This window comes from Lactuca serriola, chromosome 8 (genome assembly GCF_051521515.1).
Source record: "Lactuca serriola cultivar US96UC23 chromosome 8, Lser_US96UC23_V15, whole genome shotgun sequence".
Classification (NCBI taxonomy): domain Eukaryota; kingdom Viridiplantae; phylum Streptophyta; class Magnoliopsida; order Asterales; family Asteraceae; genus Lactuca; species Lactuca serriola.
The window spans coordinates 221,986,944-222,005,571 of record NC_136415.1 but is presented as its reverse complement, the minus strand read 5'-3'; the positions used below and the strand labels follow the sequence as shown (position 1 = coordinate 222,005,571).

Here is an 18,628-nt window from a genome sequence, read left to right as displayed (position 1 = left end):
TTAATTAAAAATAAATAAAATAATGAAAATAATAAATAAGGATATATTGGTCATTTTAAGTCCATCAGGTACCAATGATGCAATAAAATTAAACCATACAACTGTCCGAATTAAAAAAAAAAAAATTAGAAACCAAACATGCAAATTAACCCAAATAGGCACTATTGGCGTAATTTACTCTTTTGATTCTCGTGACCTACTTTGAGTTGTGCTCTATGCTTAAAATGTTGCTCAACAGTATTATGAAGGTGCCACATACTGATCACTCACTGTCTATATATACACCCAACCGCGCAAGCAATCTTCTTCACGACATATTCAACTCCCAACCACTTCCAAAATCCTTCCATCTCTCCACTGTCACCGGCGTCGGAAGCCTAACGCTCGAAATTTCGCCGGAGATCCATTCAAGTTAGTACAGAAAAAGGAGAATATCTAAACGAAATGGTGTGCTTCTGCTTTTTAGTGGACCAAACTCGACAAGTGAGGCGCTGCAAGCCTGCGGCGGGGCTTTGTTCAAGGTGCGGCGGCGGAGCTAGTGTCGCAGATATGAAGACCGCCACCAGGTTCTGCTATGTTCCGTTCTACTGGAAATCGTGGAAAGCTATTATGTGTACTTTCTGTGGCGCCATTCTTAAAACTTACCAGTGATTTGATTTGGTTGATTAGGGCTATAATATACTGAAGAAATCAATTATTTATTGAGATCGATTTAAACTTCCTCTAATCCAATCTCTTGAAGTTTATGAAACATATTTGTTGATTTTATTATTTTCATCACTGTTTAGAATCGTAATCAGCTTCGATAAATTCTAAATAAATTTGAACTTTGAAGGAGATATGGTTTTTGTTGTTTATAAATCCTTGGTTAACTAATAAAGAGGAGTAGATAAACGACGACTTTAGAGTTGCAGTTTTCCAGTGACAGCTTCAATGGGAGGACTTGAGGTGGATATCAATGGCTTCAGGTTTATGTTTAGAGAAGAAGGAATAGGTGGGTGTAGGGGTATGTGAATCCCAAGTATTTTAGTTATATCTCAAATAATTTTCAGAAATAATTTTAAATATGAAAAAATCTATTAAGGATACTAATAGTTATTTTATGTCACGAAAATTGCAATATGAACTTTTAGAACATCTTTTAATAAAGACTTTTTTTTTTGTTAAAATCAGATTATTAATCTCATATACACTTGTTGCTGATAAAAGGAAGACCGGTAAAGACATAATAATTTACCACAATAAAAATGAAAAAATCATAATAATTTAGTTTAAAAGATAAAATAAAAGTCGTCATTAATACATTCCATTGTATAATAAGTTCTGTTTGACTTTGGCTGAATAATCCCACTCAATTGATTTTTTTTTTCTTTTGAGTTTTTAAAACAAAAAAGTAGTTAGGTTTATTTCAACCAAAACCATTAAATGCACAACCATGGTAATAAAGGAAGACACCATGAAAATGGTATATACAAGTTGGACACTTGATGATGTCTTTCTTCATCACCATCATTGTGGCAAAAATAAATTCAATTACCTAAACATATTTAATTCATACCAAGTGGGAATTCAACCGGTTTTTAATTTTTTTTTTAATTTTTTTTTTGTATATTTATATAACGACCACAATGGTCCAAGTTTTTATAGAATCATGTATCGTCTCTTTCATATGAAGCAAAATTAAAACGACAAAAAGCATATCTAAGATGGATATTATAGTTTCTCGTTTGGGTTCATGTTTTTAGAAAATTCATTAAAATAGAAAAAATGCTAAAGTGAAAACAAAAACAAGTTGTAAGATGAAAACAAAAACAAGTTGTAAGATGGAAATATTAATTCTTCAGGTATGTAAGTAACCATTCTATTTCTAAATTACCACCTATGTTTCCGGTGAGACTTGAACTCCTGACATCTCAATTTTGAGAGTCACTCCTTACCGCTAAGTCAAAAGTCTTTTGTTAACTGGGATCCAATGCGGTTTTCAACTTAAGTTTGATAAAGAGATGATGCAATGGGTACTACATGGTGAGGGTGACGTAAGATTAGCTAGATGAATATTCTATCTCTAAACATAAGAGGGATTGGTGAACCCATAAGTAGAATGGGTGAATAGGTTGAAGAAAGATTTTGACCTAATGTTTTGTGGAATTCAAGAAATGCAAATCTCTAATGCCTTGGAAATTGATGTTGTCGGATGTTGGGACCATCAAGATTTTGATTATGATGTGGTTGAAGCTTCGCGTCAATCAAGTGGATTACTTTGTATACGGGAGAAAAGTTATTTCACCAAAATTCTCTCCATAAAAAATCGATTCTTTCTAGCTATTGTTGGCAACTAGAGAGGAATTACAAGGGAAACTATATTTTTAAACGTTTACGCTCCACGGGCGTTCAATGAAAAAAAGAGAATATGGGAAGATCTTGCCAATTTTAAATCATCTAGGGCATGATACATGGATCTTTTTAGGGGGGGGGGGGTTTCAATTCGGTAAGGAGACATGTGGAGCGACTTAATTTTGTTTTCCAATAATGCCACATCTACTGGTTTTAGCAGATTTATTAGAGAAAATGGTCTTGCAGGGTATAACATGAGAGGTAGGTGATATACCTATTTGCGGCAAGATGGTAAAATAAATGAGTAAATTAGATAGAATCCTTATATGTCCAAGCTTCCCAAGGGGTTTCCCTTCTGCTTATGTTGTTTCTCTCCTTCGTGAATACTTTGACCATTTACCAATCATTCTTAGAAGTTTAATTTTGGATTTTGGTCCTCTACCATTTCGGTTTTCAATTCATGGTTGCTTCAAGATGACATTGAAGTTGTCATAAAAAATTCTCCATCATCCTATGTATCTAAAGGAGGGGGAAAGGTTGATCTTAATTTTATGGAAAAGCTGAGACATCTAAAGAATGACTTAAAAGCTTGGAGATTTAAAGAAACCCACATAGAAAAAGAGGAGCTTCTGATGCTAAAAAATAAAGTTGATGATCTTGACAAGCTAGCTGACCATACACCATTATCATATCATGAAAATAATGAGAGAACTGGTCAAAAATCCTTGACATGGAAACTATAATTAAACTAGACCTAAAGCAAAAAAATCGGATAAAATGGTTGGTTGATGGCGATAAAAATACCATATTCTTTCACGGGGTAATTAGTAATAGAAATAAGAAGAACAAGATAAATGAGCTTCTAATAAATGGAGAATGGGTCACTAAAGTTAACCGTCTAAAGCTTCAAACATGGAGTTTCTTCAATTTGAAATTCACTGAATGCTTCAAGATCGACTAAAACTTGTCAACCACAATTTCAAGAAAATTTCACTTGAAGGTTGTATTTTTCTGGAGCAGGACTTCGAGTTGATTGAGGTGAATAATTCAATATGAGAATGTGGCAGTGAAAAGGCGCCTGGGTCGGATGCGTATACGTCTAAATTATGTAAGAAGTATTGGACTCTGTTTAAAGACGATATAATGAGATTTATGAAATAGTTTCATAGATATAGGTCCCTTTCTCATTGATACAATTCCTCTTTTATCACACTAGCCCCAAAAATAAAAGATCCTCTTCTCTCTCTTTCTCTCTCTCTCTCTCTCTCTCTCTCTCTCTCTCTCTCTCTCTCTCTCTCTTCTCTCTCTGTGTCAATGAATTTCGCCCAATTAGTCAAATTGACTACAACCCATGCGAATATAAAGCTCCTCTAACACTTCTGATGACCAAACAACCCATGCAACGGACACTACCATCTTCCTGCCACCGCTCCCCTCCTAGCAACAACAATGCTTGAACCTAAAAGTTCTTCCATAAACAACTCCGCTCCTACAGAGAAAATACTATAACCACTGAACCCTAACGATTACTAGATAACTAACTCATTGAATCCGGACCATATACCTTCCACACAATTCCCTTGAACCGATCTCGACCAAACCCAAAATATCAAACGAATATATTGGAACCCGCTACACCAGATACAAACCCTCAATAACCCATTAATAATTCATGGCATGCGATAGATATAAATCAATTCTCGAAAATATACCCCAACGATAACATAGCAATAAACCAAAGATAATGCTTACCCAAATCATTATCAATTCCCAAGCAACATGAATACTAATAACAACCGAAAAGAATACAAAAGATAACATGCCCATAAAATCACCCGACGGAGCATGGATGTCACACCCCAAAACCGAGAACGGCGGAAACGTTCTGAGGCGGAGGACGTCATGTATAATATCAACAACAATGTAAAGTAGTAAACAAGCAACAACATCATCCATTGCATTAATAAAATTATTATTATACAATTGTATTCTGTCAAATTTTGATAAACACTAAAGCATAAATCAAAATGAAAGATAAGTCTTGAACAAGCTCCATCTTTCTTTCTCCTTGCATCGGTACCTGTCTATGATGACCTGAGGATACAAGTAATTTTGAAAGCGAGTATCAGCTTTGAAGCTGGTGAGATCATAAGTATTTAGTGTCTTAATTTGTATGTAAGAATTTGTAAGTCTATGAATTGTAAGAATTTGAAAGTGTATATGAATTGAAAGTGTTTGAAAAAGTTTGAATCTCTCAGAAAAACCTATATTTTCTATTAAAGTAGCCTTCTACCAAGGCTTAACTGTTTTGTATGCTCGTTTGATGTAAAAGTGTGTAATTTCCCAAGTGTAACTATCTTTTAACAAAATATAGTTTGTACATTAAAGTTTAAGTGAGGTTATCACTAAAAATGTAATGGGTAAATCATTGTAGTACTGTAGTTTTGTATTATAGGAACTACTGCTGTACTAACTACCTTAAACCGGATTTATATTAAGGTAAAATGTGATAATTGCACCATACTATCGACTGATAACAACGACATAAAGAACGGTCGTAATAACGGAATGACGTTTGGCACCCGCAGACCTGCAGGTCCGGCTGTAGCTAGCAGCAAGGTGTAGGATTGTCAATCCAGTATAGATCTATACGCAAACTCAACGCTCTCCCTCCAAGAGAATTCTGGCTACAACTCGGGCCATGACATTTAAGGCATGCTCCGATACAGTGGATAACAATTGTTAACGTATTAATGTAAGGGTAATGTTTCTCGTTCTAGTATAGTTGTATAAGTCCTCTTCCTAGTATAGTTGTATATGTTCTCATCCTAGTATAGTTGTATATGTTCTCGTCCTAGTATAGTTGTATATGTAATGTTCTAGAAAGTATTGACCCATGAATGAACTGACTCATTGTATGATATCGCGTTCTAGTAACGGTTCTAGTATCTTCCTAAACTACCCATATGGTAGTTTACTAGCAGTCTAACTGGTACGTATGGTTATGGATGTATACCCTTACTAACTAAGGGCATGGGATGAACTGGAAAGACCTTTTATGACTATATATGTACACATGATATATAACTAATATTTAAACGACTTTCGGACGAATACCCAATATCCCACCAGACCACATCTCAAGGCGCGAAAAGGAAATAGGGTGGATAGCCTTCCTAAGTCTTTTAAACATTTCTTATATAACTATACATATAGAGGCATGCAATTTATAATATAAAAGCATAAATAAATTTTGTAAGACATTTGAAACATAAATATTATTTTAAGAAAAGATCGACTTGATGTCGATCTATAAAACAATTTGAAGGCATAAGTATGATAAAACAGTTTTGAGTATAAGGAAACATTTGATTGAAACACAGTCGTAAATAAGTTTGAAAGGTAATGTACCGAGTAAGATGTACAGTGTAATAAGTAGTTTAAAACATATAAAATGTTTATAAAATTCATTTGAAGGAAACTATTTGGTAAAATGGCTAATGAGTAGCCAAATCTTTTGAATGTTGTATATTAATCACATGTGATTGATGTAATAACTAGCGTATTTCTACTTATTAATCGCATGTGATTGATATAATCCTAGCATGATTCTACTTGTATTCCCCCCCCCCCCATAAAACATTTAAAAGTAGTTTAAAACATTAGTTAAGGGGTATGAACTCACTTGATTGATTGAAGAAAGCGAGATGGAAAACCGGGCAGAGTTTTGTCTCGGGAAACAGATTTTTCTCGGGATTCTCGGGAATCTTGGGAGTAAAATCGACCCTCGGGACTTGAGCAAAAAGACCAGAGCTTCGGGTTTGAACGGGCACGGAAATCGAGGCAAGATCGTGAGAGAAAAGAGAGAATTGAGCAAAATTTTCGGAAGGCCTCGCATCCCTTTTATAGGGGTGCTGAACCGCCTTGGTACGCTGGGCGTACGAGGGTACGCAGCGCGTACGAGACGTCATCGCTTACGCACTTCGGATGGGATGGCGGGTCGGACGGGCGACGGGTCGGACGGGCGGGTTGGAAGCTTCGCATAGGCGACGTGGACGATCCAAGGCCCTTGATCTGAGTACGCGGGGCGTACGAAGGTACGCAGGGCGTACTTCGGTCCTATCCGATGACTCCCCTTCGGATAATACCGGGAGTTTATAATTAAATTTATATTTCTTTTAAATAAACTTCAAAAATTCATATCTCCTTAATACGAACTCCGTTTTTGATGTTCTTTATATCCACGCAAAGGTGAGACCAAGATCTACAACTTTCGTTTAGATTCCGTTGGCAAATTCCGAAATTATTTTTATTACTTATTTATTAAAATGACGTGTTTAAAGAATTTCTTCAAAAATTCATAACTTCCTCATCCGAAGTCAGATTTTAGGGTTCTTTATATGCCCGAAAACCTTGATACGATTCCTACTACTTTATTTAACCCAAATAAGATTTTTGGAAAGTTATATTTTGACCTAGATTTGATTTGTTTTACATTACATTGTCTCGAAATATCGGGTTGTCACAATGGACCTTCCCTGTCTGGCACTGCAATAACCGACTCCTCTCTGTTGGGGCTCCTGCCTTATCCTCACAACTATCAGAGATCTGCAAAATAGTTGGAGTAGGCGAACTCACTGCTCCTCTCCCTTCTCCTCGGATAGGTGGCCCTCCTATAGCCCACTTGATCGCAGAGAAAACATAACGGGCTTTCCCCTAAGGACAATCCCTGCTGACATGATCAATCCTACTACACTTGTAGCAACCCATACCCCTGGAACAACAAACTCCATCATTGTAAAACCTGATCTGAATGTATCAATCGAAATCACTATAATTGGTGCGGAATCCCAATCAAGTGAATGCCACAAATCGTAAATATGAAATAAGAACACGGTGATGAATCTTCAATGAACACTATATTGATAATAGTCTAGTACATAATGTGACATCCCCATTTTCTCGGCCAGAAAAGACCGATTTTGTTTATGCTTTATAAAAATCAGAGTATCTCTTTTAATAAAAATATTGCGGAATTTGTTCCCAGTAAAACATGATAAATACGTTATCAAAGCATTTCCGAAGAAAAGTATTTTTAGTCATTTTAAAACATTTGGGATGTCATTGTCAATACAGAAACATAAACATAAACAGAACTTACATTCATTATCACTAGTGATTTACATCTCCTTAATCTCTCAGTGTAATGTAACATCATAACAACACCTGTGATATAAATGAACTGAGTGGGTCAGGTTGGGAAACCTGGTGAGTACATAGGGTTTTCATCCCACAATAATATAATTATTATGTTTATACAATCAAGCAATAATCCCAATTACCCATCCCCATCATCTTCTTTACTCTTAAGGATCTACCCTAAGAATCAGCTATTCCTCATTCATTCATTCCTAACGATCATCCTAAGGAATCGGCACAAAGTCCATCGTTGCCACGGTTTACACAACGGGCACTAAGTCTGCATAGTCGCCAGGGTTTAGGCATCAAGTCTGCATGATCACCAAGGTTTACGCATCAAGTCTGCATGATCGCCAAGGTTTAGGCATCAAGTCTGCATGATCACCAAGGTTTGGGCATCAAGTCTGCATGATCACCAAGGTTTAGAGTACACTGAGTGAACACATCGTTCACAACACTTACAGGTTGCGAACCTGCTAGTGTTCCACTGGACTGTCTAGAATAATCCACGGTTGTCATCCATACTTTGTTGAATGACAGAGCCATCGTTTGGGAAAAGGCTTCTCACATTGTCCACCTCTCACCCTCACCTCGTGGTCTATAACACCTTTCAACTCATCATCTAACTCATATTCCATCTATTACATCTACCCATGTTTTACCCCAACATTATCGTAGATATAAAATACATATACAGTTTAAATCATTTAAAACATGTATAAAATTGTTCATCCAGCATAGACAGGAAGTATTTAGATAATATGCACACATAACACGTATAAAATACTTCATATCTTTGTGTAAGATGAAAGTAACTATGCACTCACCTGGAAAGGTGGTGACTCGGTACTCGGACGACACTTCGTTACTCTTAAAACGATTTCCCTCGACAAAATCTAGTATCATTACCACTAGGGTTTAGTTCAGTATTCACCGAGACTAATTTAATAGTTTAGCTATTATTATTATTATATAAGCATTAAACAACACTATATAACTCATAATAATAGCCCAAATAATTATTTTAAGGACCTAATAACATTACTATAATTATTTGAAAGCTATATTAAAAATTGCATAGGCGTAGCTCACTTACAACGGGTTTTAAAGAAAATCGGGCTTCGCTTGGAGCAGCTTTTCGAAACCGAAAGACCCTTTTTCTCGGGACTCCGGGAGCCTCGGGGCTTCCCTCAGGTGCTAGGCGTTTTACCTAGGGTTTAGGGGGGCTTAGGGGAGCTATAGAGACAAAGTATTTAGAGAGAGAAAGAGAATTGGTGCATTTTCCTCGGAACATCTCACAACTATTTATAGGCCGAAGATGCTGGGAACGTGCTGTGTTCCTCGGACCTGCGCGGGGCGCTCCTCGGATGCATGGAGTTCAGCGAGTCTACGCAGGGTATAGCTTCGGATCAGGTTGATAGATGGCGCGGCTTCGGTGGGGCGACGTGGAGCTTCCGAGACCAAGCGAGTCTGAACGCGGGGCGTTCCTTCTATGCAGCGCGTATGCGAGGAGTGACGTGTCCATCATCCGAAGCGAGACGTGGTCAGCAAGCGATGACCCAGATCGAGCCACGTCATCAGTTTCGCTATAGGCTTCGCAAATTCAAGTGCAAACTTTAAAAATTCATAACTTTCGCGTACGAGCTCCATTTTCGATGTTCTTTATATCCACACGTAGGCGGGAACGTACTCTACAACTTTTGTTTAGACTCCGTCGGCTAATTTTGACTTTATTTTGAATTTTATACTTTTAACAGGTAGGGACAGGATTGGTCCGTTAAAAATCCATAACTTCTTCATCCGACGTCCGTTTTCGTTTGTCTTTTTATCGTTACGCTACAAATAATGAGATCTTCGATTCTCGTTTAGGTTGTGTCGGCCAAAAACCACTCGATCTAATGTTCGTACTTTGGGTTGTACATTGCTAAGCCAAAACTTCGAAGTTAGATTTCGGCGTTCTTTTTATGGATGCTCTCGGTTTAACGTATTCTACGACTTTCGTTTAGATTGCTAAGGCTAAAAATCGCTCTATTGTAAATTCACTATCTACGCTTCCCGGTATCTTGCTGGTTCCATCGCGAAACTTCGACGAGTCATAACTTCGTTATAACTCAGATTTCGGCGTTCTTTATATGTACGAAACCTTGTGACATATTCTACAACTTGGTTAAGATTATTTATTCTAAATAATATTTTGTCGAAAAGTCATTTTCGACCCCTATTATCTTTAAATTGACTAGCCTGGATCTGGATCTAGGGGCATTACACATAAGATCCACAATTACTCTCTCGGTTCTCTGTTTCTCTCTCAGTTCTTGAAAAAACCACACCCTAGAATAGGTTGATAACAAACATTTTATACCTAATACCTAGTTACAAAGGCCCAGCCCAATAACCCAACCGAAATCACATGGTGATTTCGGTCCAAACACTACCAAGAACTTAGAGAATTCGGTCCATGTAACATCCTGTTATTTTTTTATCTTGTAAACTCAACCCTAGTCAACCAAAGTCAAATGTGGGTCAACTAAGGTCCTTTTTATTGTTTGGGTTTTTATTTAGGTCATAATAATAACCTTTGCTTGTTAAAAATCCTTACAATACTTGTAATTGAATTTAGAAGGAAAAGGCTTAAAAACCGTAAACTTTCGCATCTTCCTTCTTTCCCTTTTGCCTCAGACCGCATACGAGGGCCACAAACCCTTAGGTTGTAATCAGGCTTCGGCCGCAAACTCATCGGATCTTATCGCCTCAGAAACAAAACCTTATCTCATTAGGGCACGTTCTCGGTCGCAAACCGCCTTCGGACCGTAAATGCTAGCCGACCTTGGACCGCAAACGAGGTTGACGGCCGTGAACCCCTCGGACCGTGAACCCTCGCATATATATATATATATATATATATATATATATATATATATATATATATATATATATACTGTAACGACCCAATTTTCACACCCAAAAATTTCATTTAAAATAAGTGGTTTTTAAAATATTTGTAGTAAAGCATCATCTGATCATATCATGTCATAAAACATATCTCGTGTCTGAAAACCCAAAACATGAAAATAATAATAATGTCAGAGTACAATCCCAGAACATCTCATAATGCGGAAATCCAATGTGTGTGTGTATGATGTGCCGCTACCACGCCAGCTCCTTCCCCTTCGTTGAAGAGGTACCTGAAACCAAAATTGAAAACTGTAAGCACAAAGCTTAGTGAGTTCCCCCACCGTACCACATACCAAATAACCACATTACGTACATATATTGTCAGGCATATCTGGGTGCCCGACCTACCCCTTCGGTCCTCTCGACCGGATACTGACTAGCATATCTGGGTGCTGGTCTCCCCTTCGGTCCTCTTGACCAGATACAGGGGACTATTTCACCCCTACCACTACCACATAACATGTATCACATAATCTATCTAGCATGGCTGGGCATACTTGCCCCTTCGGTCCTATCGACCGGTAATCTGGGGACTATCTCCCCTACTGTCACTAGCACATAGCATCATATCATACTAGCACATAAACATAACACAGGTAGTAGCAGCCCTAGATGAATATCACAGAGACAATCATCTAATCATACAACTCCTACTAGTGGGCCGGCATTGTGGCCTTAGACCCACTACTACTGGAAGGTAACTCACCTCGAAAAGTAGCTGCTGAAAGTCTGCTTGCTAAGCGCCTGACTGCTCAATCGGAAATCCTCCGGCTAGAAATCATAAACATAGATTAGCCACTCATACACACCCTTTGGTCAGATGACTGACCCACCCGTGGTCCAAGGTCAACTCCTTGGTCAAAGTCAACTTCCGATTGACTGGACTCGCCGAGTCATGGCACCGACTCGCCGAGTCCTTCTCCCACTAACCCGGTCCCACTCTACAAGTCCCTTTTCCAACTCACTGGGTCACCCTTAACTCACTACTTGGGACGATAGAACCGGCTCGCGATCCGACTCACCGAGTCCAAGAACAACTCGCCGAGTCCACGCGAGCAGACCTCCCACTTGCTTCCAAATCCTCACCAGAGCATCCTTTATGAGGATTTGGGTTTCTGGGACTATTGTAACACGTTAGATTGCTAATTTTGCGTGCAAATACGAAGGGTTGGACCTTCAACAACTAAACCCCTGTTACTCAGTAACTGCTTCATCTGAATCGCCGAGTTTGAAGAACAACTCGCCGAGTACCAGGCAATCTTCATAGGACTCGCCGAGTTGTTCATCCAACTCGCCGAGTCTAAGGTCATATTCAAAGAACTCGCCGAGTTCCACTTTGGGACTCGCCGAGTCCCTTGACCCATTTCCCATATAGACCAAATCTGAGACATGCAACGCTTCAAAACCATAGATCTATGTTCCTAGGGCATGCTTATCACGTAAAGTTGCAAACTTTACGTGCATGCATGGCCCCACAAGCTCCAAAAGGCAAATCCAATCTCTTTATGAGGTCATACACCCAATGGGGACCTCAATCACTTCAACCACAAAAACTTTAGGCTTCTAGTACGTCCACAAGGTCTAGGTCTGAAGTCCTTTCGGATCATTAAGCACAAATACATGGAGTTTGGTGTTTTAGGGCTTGAAAACCACCAATTTGGGACAAAAATGGTATCTAATGACCTAGTGATCAAGGTAGGAACTTTTCTACCTGAATGGAATCTTCTCACAGTGTAGGTTTCGGATCTACTCCCTTCCTTGCACTCTTCGACCTCCTCCTTCTTCTTCTAAGCTCCAAACTTCCTTCACCAAGTAAAAATCAATCACAAGAACAATATGGGAGCTAGGGTCTCTCACTACAGCTCTCTGGAAGTGTTAGGGACAAGGGAGGTCGAGTTAGTATGCTTAAATAGGGTGCCAACACTCGGGTTAGGGTTTTTGCCCAAACAGGGCCTACTCACCGAGTCGGGGAACCGACTCGCCGAGTCCAAGGCTCAGACCTCGCGTCTCATCCCGCTACTACTCGGCGAGTCGGTCCTTCAACTCGCCAAGTCCAAGGCAAAAATGCATGAATTTAGAATTATTAATTACAAAAAAAAATACGTACCGGGAACCAGGTGCTACATATATATATATATATATATATATATATATATATATATATATATATATATATATATATATATATATATATATATATTCATTTCAGATGATTTTTCCTCACTTTTTACACATTCAAACACAATTCCAAGCTATTTTCTCTCAAGTATCATCAGCTAAGAACACGAAGAACAACCTCTCTCCTCAAGAACATGCTATAATCATCCCTTCTCATCATATTCAAGCAATAATCACTAGTTCTTCACAAGATCTAATAGGTATCATTTCTTGATCTTGTTAACACTTCAAGAATATCTTTCAATCTTCTTAGATTAGATTGACACCTGTTAATTTCGTCTACTTTTCACGAAGAACACAAAGAACACGAAGAACAAGCACCTGGAAACCTTTGAATCTTCTTAGAATCTATTTAAGATCATCAAGTGTTCATCTTTCCTCAAGAACTTCTGGCTGTGAACACCTTTAGGGTCGTGAACCCTTCAAGCTAGGGTCGTGAACACCCCTCTCCTGGCCATGAACACATATCAACTTCCTTTTTAGCTTCTAACACTCCAATTTGTAAGTTATACTTACAAATTACCCCGGTTTTCAATCATTCCTATGATTATATTTGCTAATTGGTTGCATATATACTATACAAATTGCTATATAGGGCTTGTTGTGCTATGGGATTTCACTCATGTGTCTAGACATCCTATATCAATTCTTCATTTGAATCACCCTCCAAAAGGTGAGTTCATACCCCCATATTTTCGTAGTTTTTACTGTTTTAAAGGGGGGGGGGTATAAGTCTACCACAAGGATTTTGTGTTCCAATAAAATGGTTTCAAAATATCTTACCAAAAATGGATTTCATTTTTATAAAAGCAAAATGTTTCAAATTGTGTTAAAATGACATCAAGTCATGAAAATTATTTCAAAAGGTTAAATTCTTTAAATGATTTATAAAATTATGTTTTTCCCCAAAAATCATATATATATATATATATATATATATATATATATATATATATATATATATAAGATCTAAAAGGCTTAGGACTGATAAGTCACTATGAATTCTTTTCCTTGCTAGGATGTGGGCTTATAATATCGGTTATTTGTCTGAATGTCATTTAAATTTTACTTATATATATATATATATATATATATATATATATATATATATATATATATATAATTGTATATATGTATATAAATATTAAAGGTTATTTCATTTAGTTTCAATAACCTTTGTAACATGTCGAGCAAGGGGTTGCATTCATGATAGTTAATACCAATTCAGAAAGCACATATAAATTATAATAGGTATAATTTATGATTCATAGAACATTGATTCACGAACCAAGTATACTAGAGTACACTGTTTTACAAGAACAAGGGTTGATACAAAACTAATCAAGAGTATATAGCTTTCAAATACATGTTAAGAATACTAATTCAGAAACCTTCTATCAATCATTATTTCAGAATGATTGGGTTTTCACTTATATTATACACGTAATGTCTATATGCTTTTTATGACTCATTTGATTCAGGTTGTTTAATTCATTTAAACAACATAGTTAAAGTCCTTACATTATAACAAGAATCTCCAGTCGGGGGATCGAAACAAGTGCGTATAGATCTATATTGGGATTGACAACCCCGCACTCAGACTGCTAGCTACAGCCATGCATACACGCCTACGAGTGACAATTGTTATAAACAACTTTTAATGCCTTCAAAGCATTGTTTCAGGCCATTTAGTCTTAGTATGGTTATAATAACTCGTTAAAAAGATATTAACAATACGGTTAGTGTTTAATTAACTAAACATGAGTACATTTTAAAAGTACAAGTTTACCAAAATATAGTTTTCAATATTACATCTCAGTATTCAATAACAGTTGGTGAAGCCAGGCACCCTCAATTTTACAGTTTATACAAAAAGGATACAAAAATAGAACACTGGTTTGCAAATAGAATGGTTTTATGTGATTAAAACTACTTTTCTTATACAACAGAAAATATAGGATTTTCTGGAACAGTTTACATATTCAAGAAACAGAAAACATACTTTCAAACATAAATACTCATGTACTCACTCAACTTTATGTTGATACTCTCTTTTCAAATTACTTGTATTCTCAGGGAATCAGTAGACAGGTACTCCCCGAGCTTTTGAGAAAATGGAACTATTTTTGAGTCATATCTTTTTCTTTTGTATAAACTGTTTTGGTGTCGATATACATTGATTGAACACGTGTAAAAACTTATACATATTAATGCAATGGTTGTTTGTACTTTGATTACTATGATGTATGTGTTGTGATACTACAAATGAAGTCATCCACCCCCGGACATTTCTGTCGTCTGGTTTGGGGGTGTGACAGATTGGTATGAGAGCATTGTTTATAGTGAACTTATTATATCAATCCAGAAAAGATATACAAACTATAAATACATTGGGGCTGATATCCCTGACGACAAGTATACTTCTAAAATTTAAGTACTTTTACCAGAAGTATACTGAAACTCATACCTACAAGTACAGTGTCACAATCATAACAACTTAAAAGTATTTGGATCTTGGACACTACAGTCAAACCTGGGTAGTTATGTAATCATATCTGGGATTAATATAGCCTGATCAACTATATTGGTTTGAGATATAACCAACATGTGTTTGGGAGTGATGGTAGTGTTGCAGTATGTCTAAAACTTACCAATTACACATATACAGAAGAACTCTAGAACAGAACATAAAGTTAAAATACTATAGGAGTATTTTAGGCACTATATACTAATAACAAACATGTGAAAACAAAAGAACCATTGTGGGTAGAGCTATAAATATTAAGGATATATTATAGTTATATATAATTAAAGTTATATAGACTTAGAGTATATGATCTAGCTTCATTTCCTGTTCCTTGTTTGGTTGTGTCACACCCCCAAACCGGAACGGCGGAAACGTTCGGGGGCGGATGACTTCATGTGGTAACGTAAAAAATGAATACATAATAAAGAAACTAATACAACCATCATATATATAATTGAAAGTTTACATTTGTCAAAAGGTACATGTTCAAAACCAATTACAATATGATGTCCAAAATATGAAATTAAACTGGCACCGCAGCGTCCCTCCTTCAAAAGCATATTGTTACATGTATTTACTGAATCCCTGGGACATACAGGTAATTTTGAAAGAGTAGATCAGCATTTAAGCTGGTGAGTTTTATAAGTATTAAATGACAATGTTGGTATGAAATGAAACTGTTTTGTTCTTGTTTGTTTCTAGAAAATCCAATATTTCCTACTAGTATAAAAGCAGCCTTCTCTCAAGACCAATGTTTGTTTCTAAAAATGTATGTAAGTATAAAATTTCCAATACTTCTAAAAAAACCCATAAATCAATGTGTTTTCAATACTCCATGTGAGTTTTATAACCATGTTATTGACTAGAAATGCCTATACACAACGTTCTTCAGGCGTTCGAATGTTCTGATATTTGTCACCCCAAACGGTGGACTGTAGCTAACAGTCAGGGCGCGGGTTGTCAAGCCCGTATAGATCTATACACAAACACCAGGCTCCCCCTCCAAGGGATTCTGGTATATAATATAGGACTTGAAATGCGTACTCGAACGTACGTGAAGTTAATGTCTCACAAAATTTAGTATAAAACTGATTTACATATGAAAATGGACATTTGTTCGTGTATGTGAAAGTATACTTCTTGAAATAGTGTTTCTAGTATGTAAAAGTTCATAATGTTCTCGCAAAACTATACCTATTATAGTTTTCTAAACGTATGTCTCGTTTTTATAGTAATCCTTAGTAAGAATGCTCACTTGCTATGAAAAAGTTATAAGTTATATAGTACCAATAAACACCTATACATATATAACCACATTTTTCCATTTCCAAGAATATGATGTTATCTTGATATATTTTGCATACAAAAGTTTCCCTATAATAGCTATAAATCACATATGATTTCCGTTGATAAAATGTATAATAAAACTTTTTATAGATATAACACACAATAATAATTGTGTGTTTTACTTGTATTCCCCCCTTAAAAGCATATAAAGATATTTATAAAACATTTAAAAGTGTGAATTATAAGGGTATGAACTCACTTGAAAGATTGCGGAAATCGAGATGGAAAACCAAGCAGAGTTTCGTCTCGGGAAATGGATTTTTCTCGGGATCCTCGGGAATCTCGGGAGTAAAATCGACCTTCGGGTCTTGAGCAAAATGATCAGGGCTTCGGGGTAGTGCGGGCACGGAAAACGAGGCAATATCTTGAGAGAAATGGGGTGAATTTCCCGGAACCCTCGCATCTCTATTTATAGGGGGTCTGAGAAGCCTCGGTACGCGGGGCGTACGCTCGTACGCAGCGCGTACGCGTACGTCATGCATGACCGAGTCCTCGACTGCCTCGGACTTCGGATGGGACGGGGGGGGGGGGGGGGGTAGCTTCGCATAGGGGCGACGTGGACGGACCGAGACCAAGGCCATTGCGTACGCGGGGCGTACGGGGTTACGCGGCGCGTAACTCGGATGAGGACGCTGACTCCTCCTTCGGATATTACCGCATTTTTGATTTAAATTTATATATAATTTATTTAATAAACTTCAAAAAAAATCATATCTTCTTCATACGAACTCCGTTTTCGATGGTCTTTATATCCACGCGTAGGTGAGACTACGCTCTACAACTTTCATTTAGACTCCGTCGGAAAATTCCGAAATTATTTTTATTATTTGTTTATTAAAATGACGTGATTAAGGAATTTCTTCAAAAATTCATAACTTCTTTATCTGACGTCGGTTTTTGCCAGACTTTTTACCGCTGAATTACCATTGTCGAGACCTTCGATTCTCGTTTAGGTCATTCCGGCCAAAAGTCGTTCGATCTTCGATTCGAGTTTTTAGCTGTCTGTTGCTAAGCTGAACTTGGAAAAATCTTAACTTCAGTATACGAAGCCGGAATTGAGCATTCTTTTTACGTACGATCTCGGTTTAATGAAATTAAACATAGTAGGTAGTTAAATAGAAACTTTTTGGACATTTTATTATCAAAGTTAATTTCTTTAACTCAAAAGTGGTTACAATACTTGACCTATTAGGCCTTTACAAAGAGTTGAAATATCGGGTTGTCACATCATCCCCCCGTTAGAGGGAATTTCGTCCTGAAATTTAAAGTAGTAAAGATACTAGTGAACATGAAAGAGATGAGGGTACTTTTGTTTCATCTGATCTTCGCGTTCCCATGTGAATTCAGGTCCTCGCTTGGCGTTCCAGCGAACCTTCACGATGGGTATGCGACTTTGTTTCATTTGTTTGACCTCTCGGTCCATGATTTCTACCGGTTCTTCCACAAAGTTGAGGCTCTCGTTGATCTCGATCTCGTCGAGTGGAATAACAAGAGTCTCATCGGACAAACACTTTTTCAAGTTCGAGACATGGAAGGTTGGATGTACGTTACTAAGTTCACGCGGTAGGTTAAGTTTGTAAGCCATAGGGCCGATTCTGGCAAGAATCTCGAAAGGCCCTATGTATCTTGGATTCAGTTTCCCACGCTTTCCAAAGCGTATTAAACCCTTCCACGGTGAGACCTTCAATAAAACGTGGTCTCCTACCTGGAATTCCAAAGGTTTCCTCCTTTGGTCAGCGTAGCTTTTTTGTCGGTCTCTAGAGACTTTCAATCGTTCACGAATTTGAACGATCTTCTCTGTCATTTCTCGTATGATTTCCGGAACTGTAAGAGTGCTTTCAGGAACTCGTCCTTTAGCTAACTGGGTGTCGCTAACTTCAGCCCAGCACAGAGGGGACCTGCACTTTCGACCATAGAGGGCTTCAAACGGAGCAGCCTTTATGCTTGTATGATAACTATTGTTGTCTGAAAATTCGACCAAAGGTAAATGGATATCCCATGCCTTTCCAAAGTCAATCACACAGGCTCTCAGCATATCTTCCAAGGTTTGTATCGTTCTCTCACTTTGCCCGTCTGTTTGTGGGTGGT

General features: G+C 37.5%; 1 protein-coding gene across 1 annotated transcript; it reads left to right on the top strand.

The window, feature by feature from the left end:
* Positions 1-295: 295 nt before the first annotated feature.
* Positions 296-839, top strand: LOC145070988 (uncharacterized). The gene has a single exon (XM_079017939.1). The coding sequence runs from the start codon at positions 445-447 to the stop codon at positions 649-651; it is 207 nt and encodes a 68-aa protein (XP_078874065.1). The 5' UTR covers positions 296-444; the 3' UTR covers positions 652-839.
* The last annotated feature ends 17,789 nt before the right edge of the window (positions 840-18,628 follow it).

Bases quoted from the DNA above. Each gene is read 5' to 3' on its own strand.
- LOC145070988 (XM_079017939.1), top strand. From the start codon at position 445: ATGGTGTGCTTCTGCTTTTTAGTGGACCAAACTCGACAAGTGAGGCGC.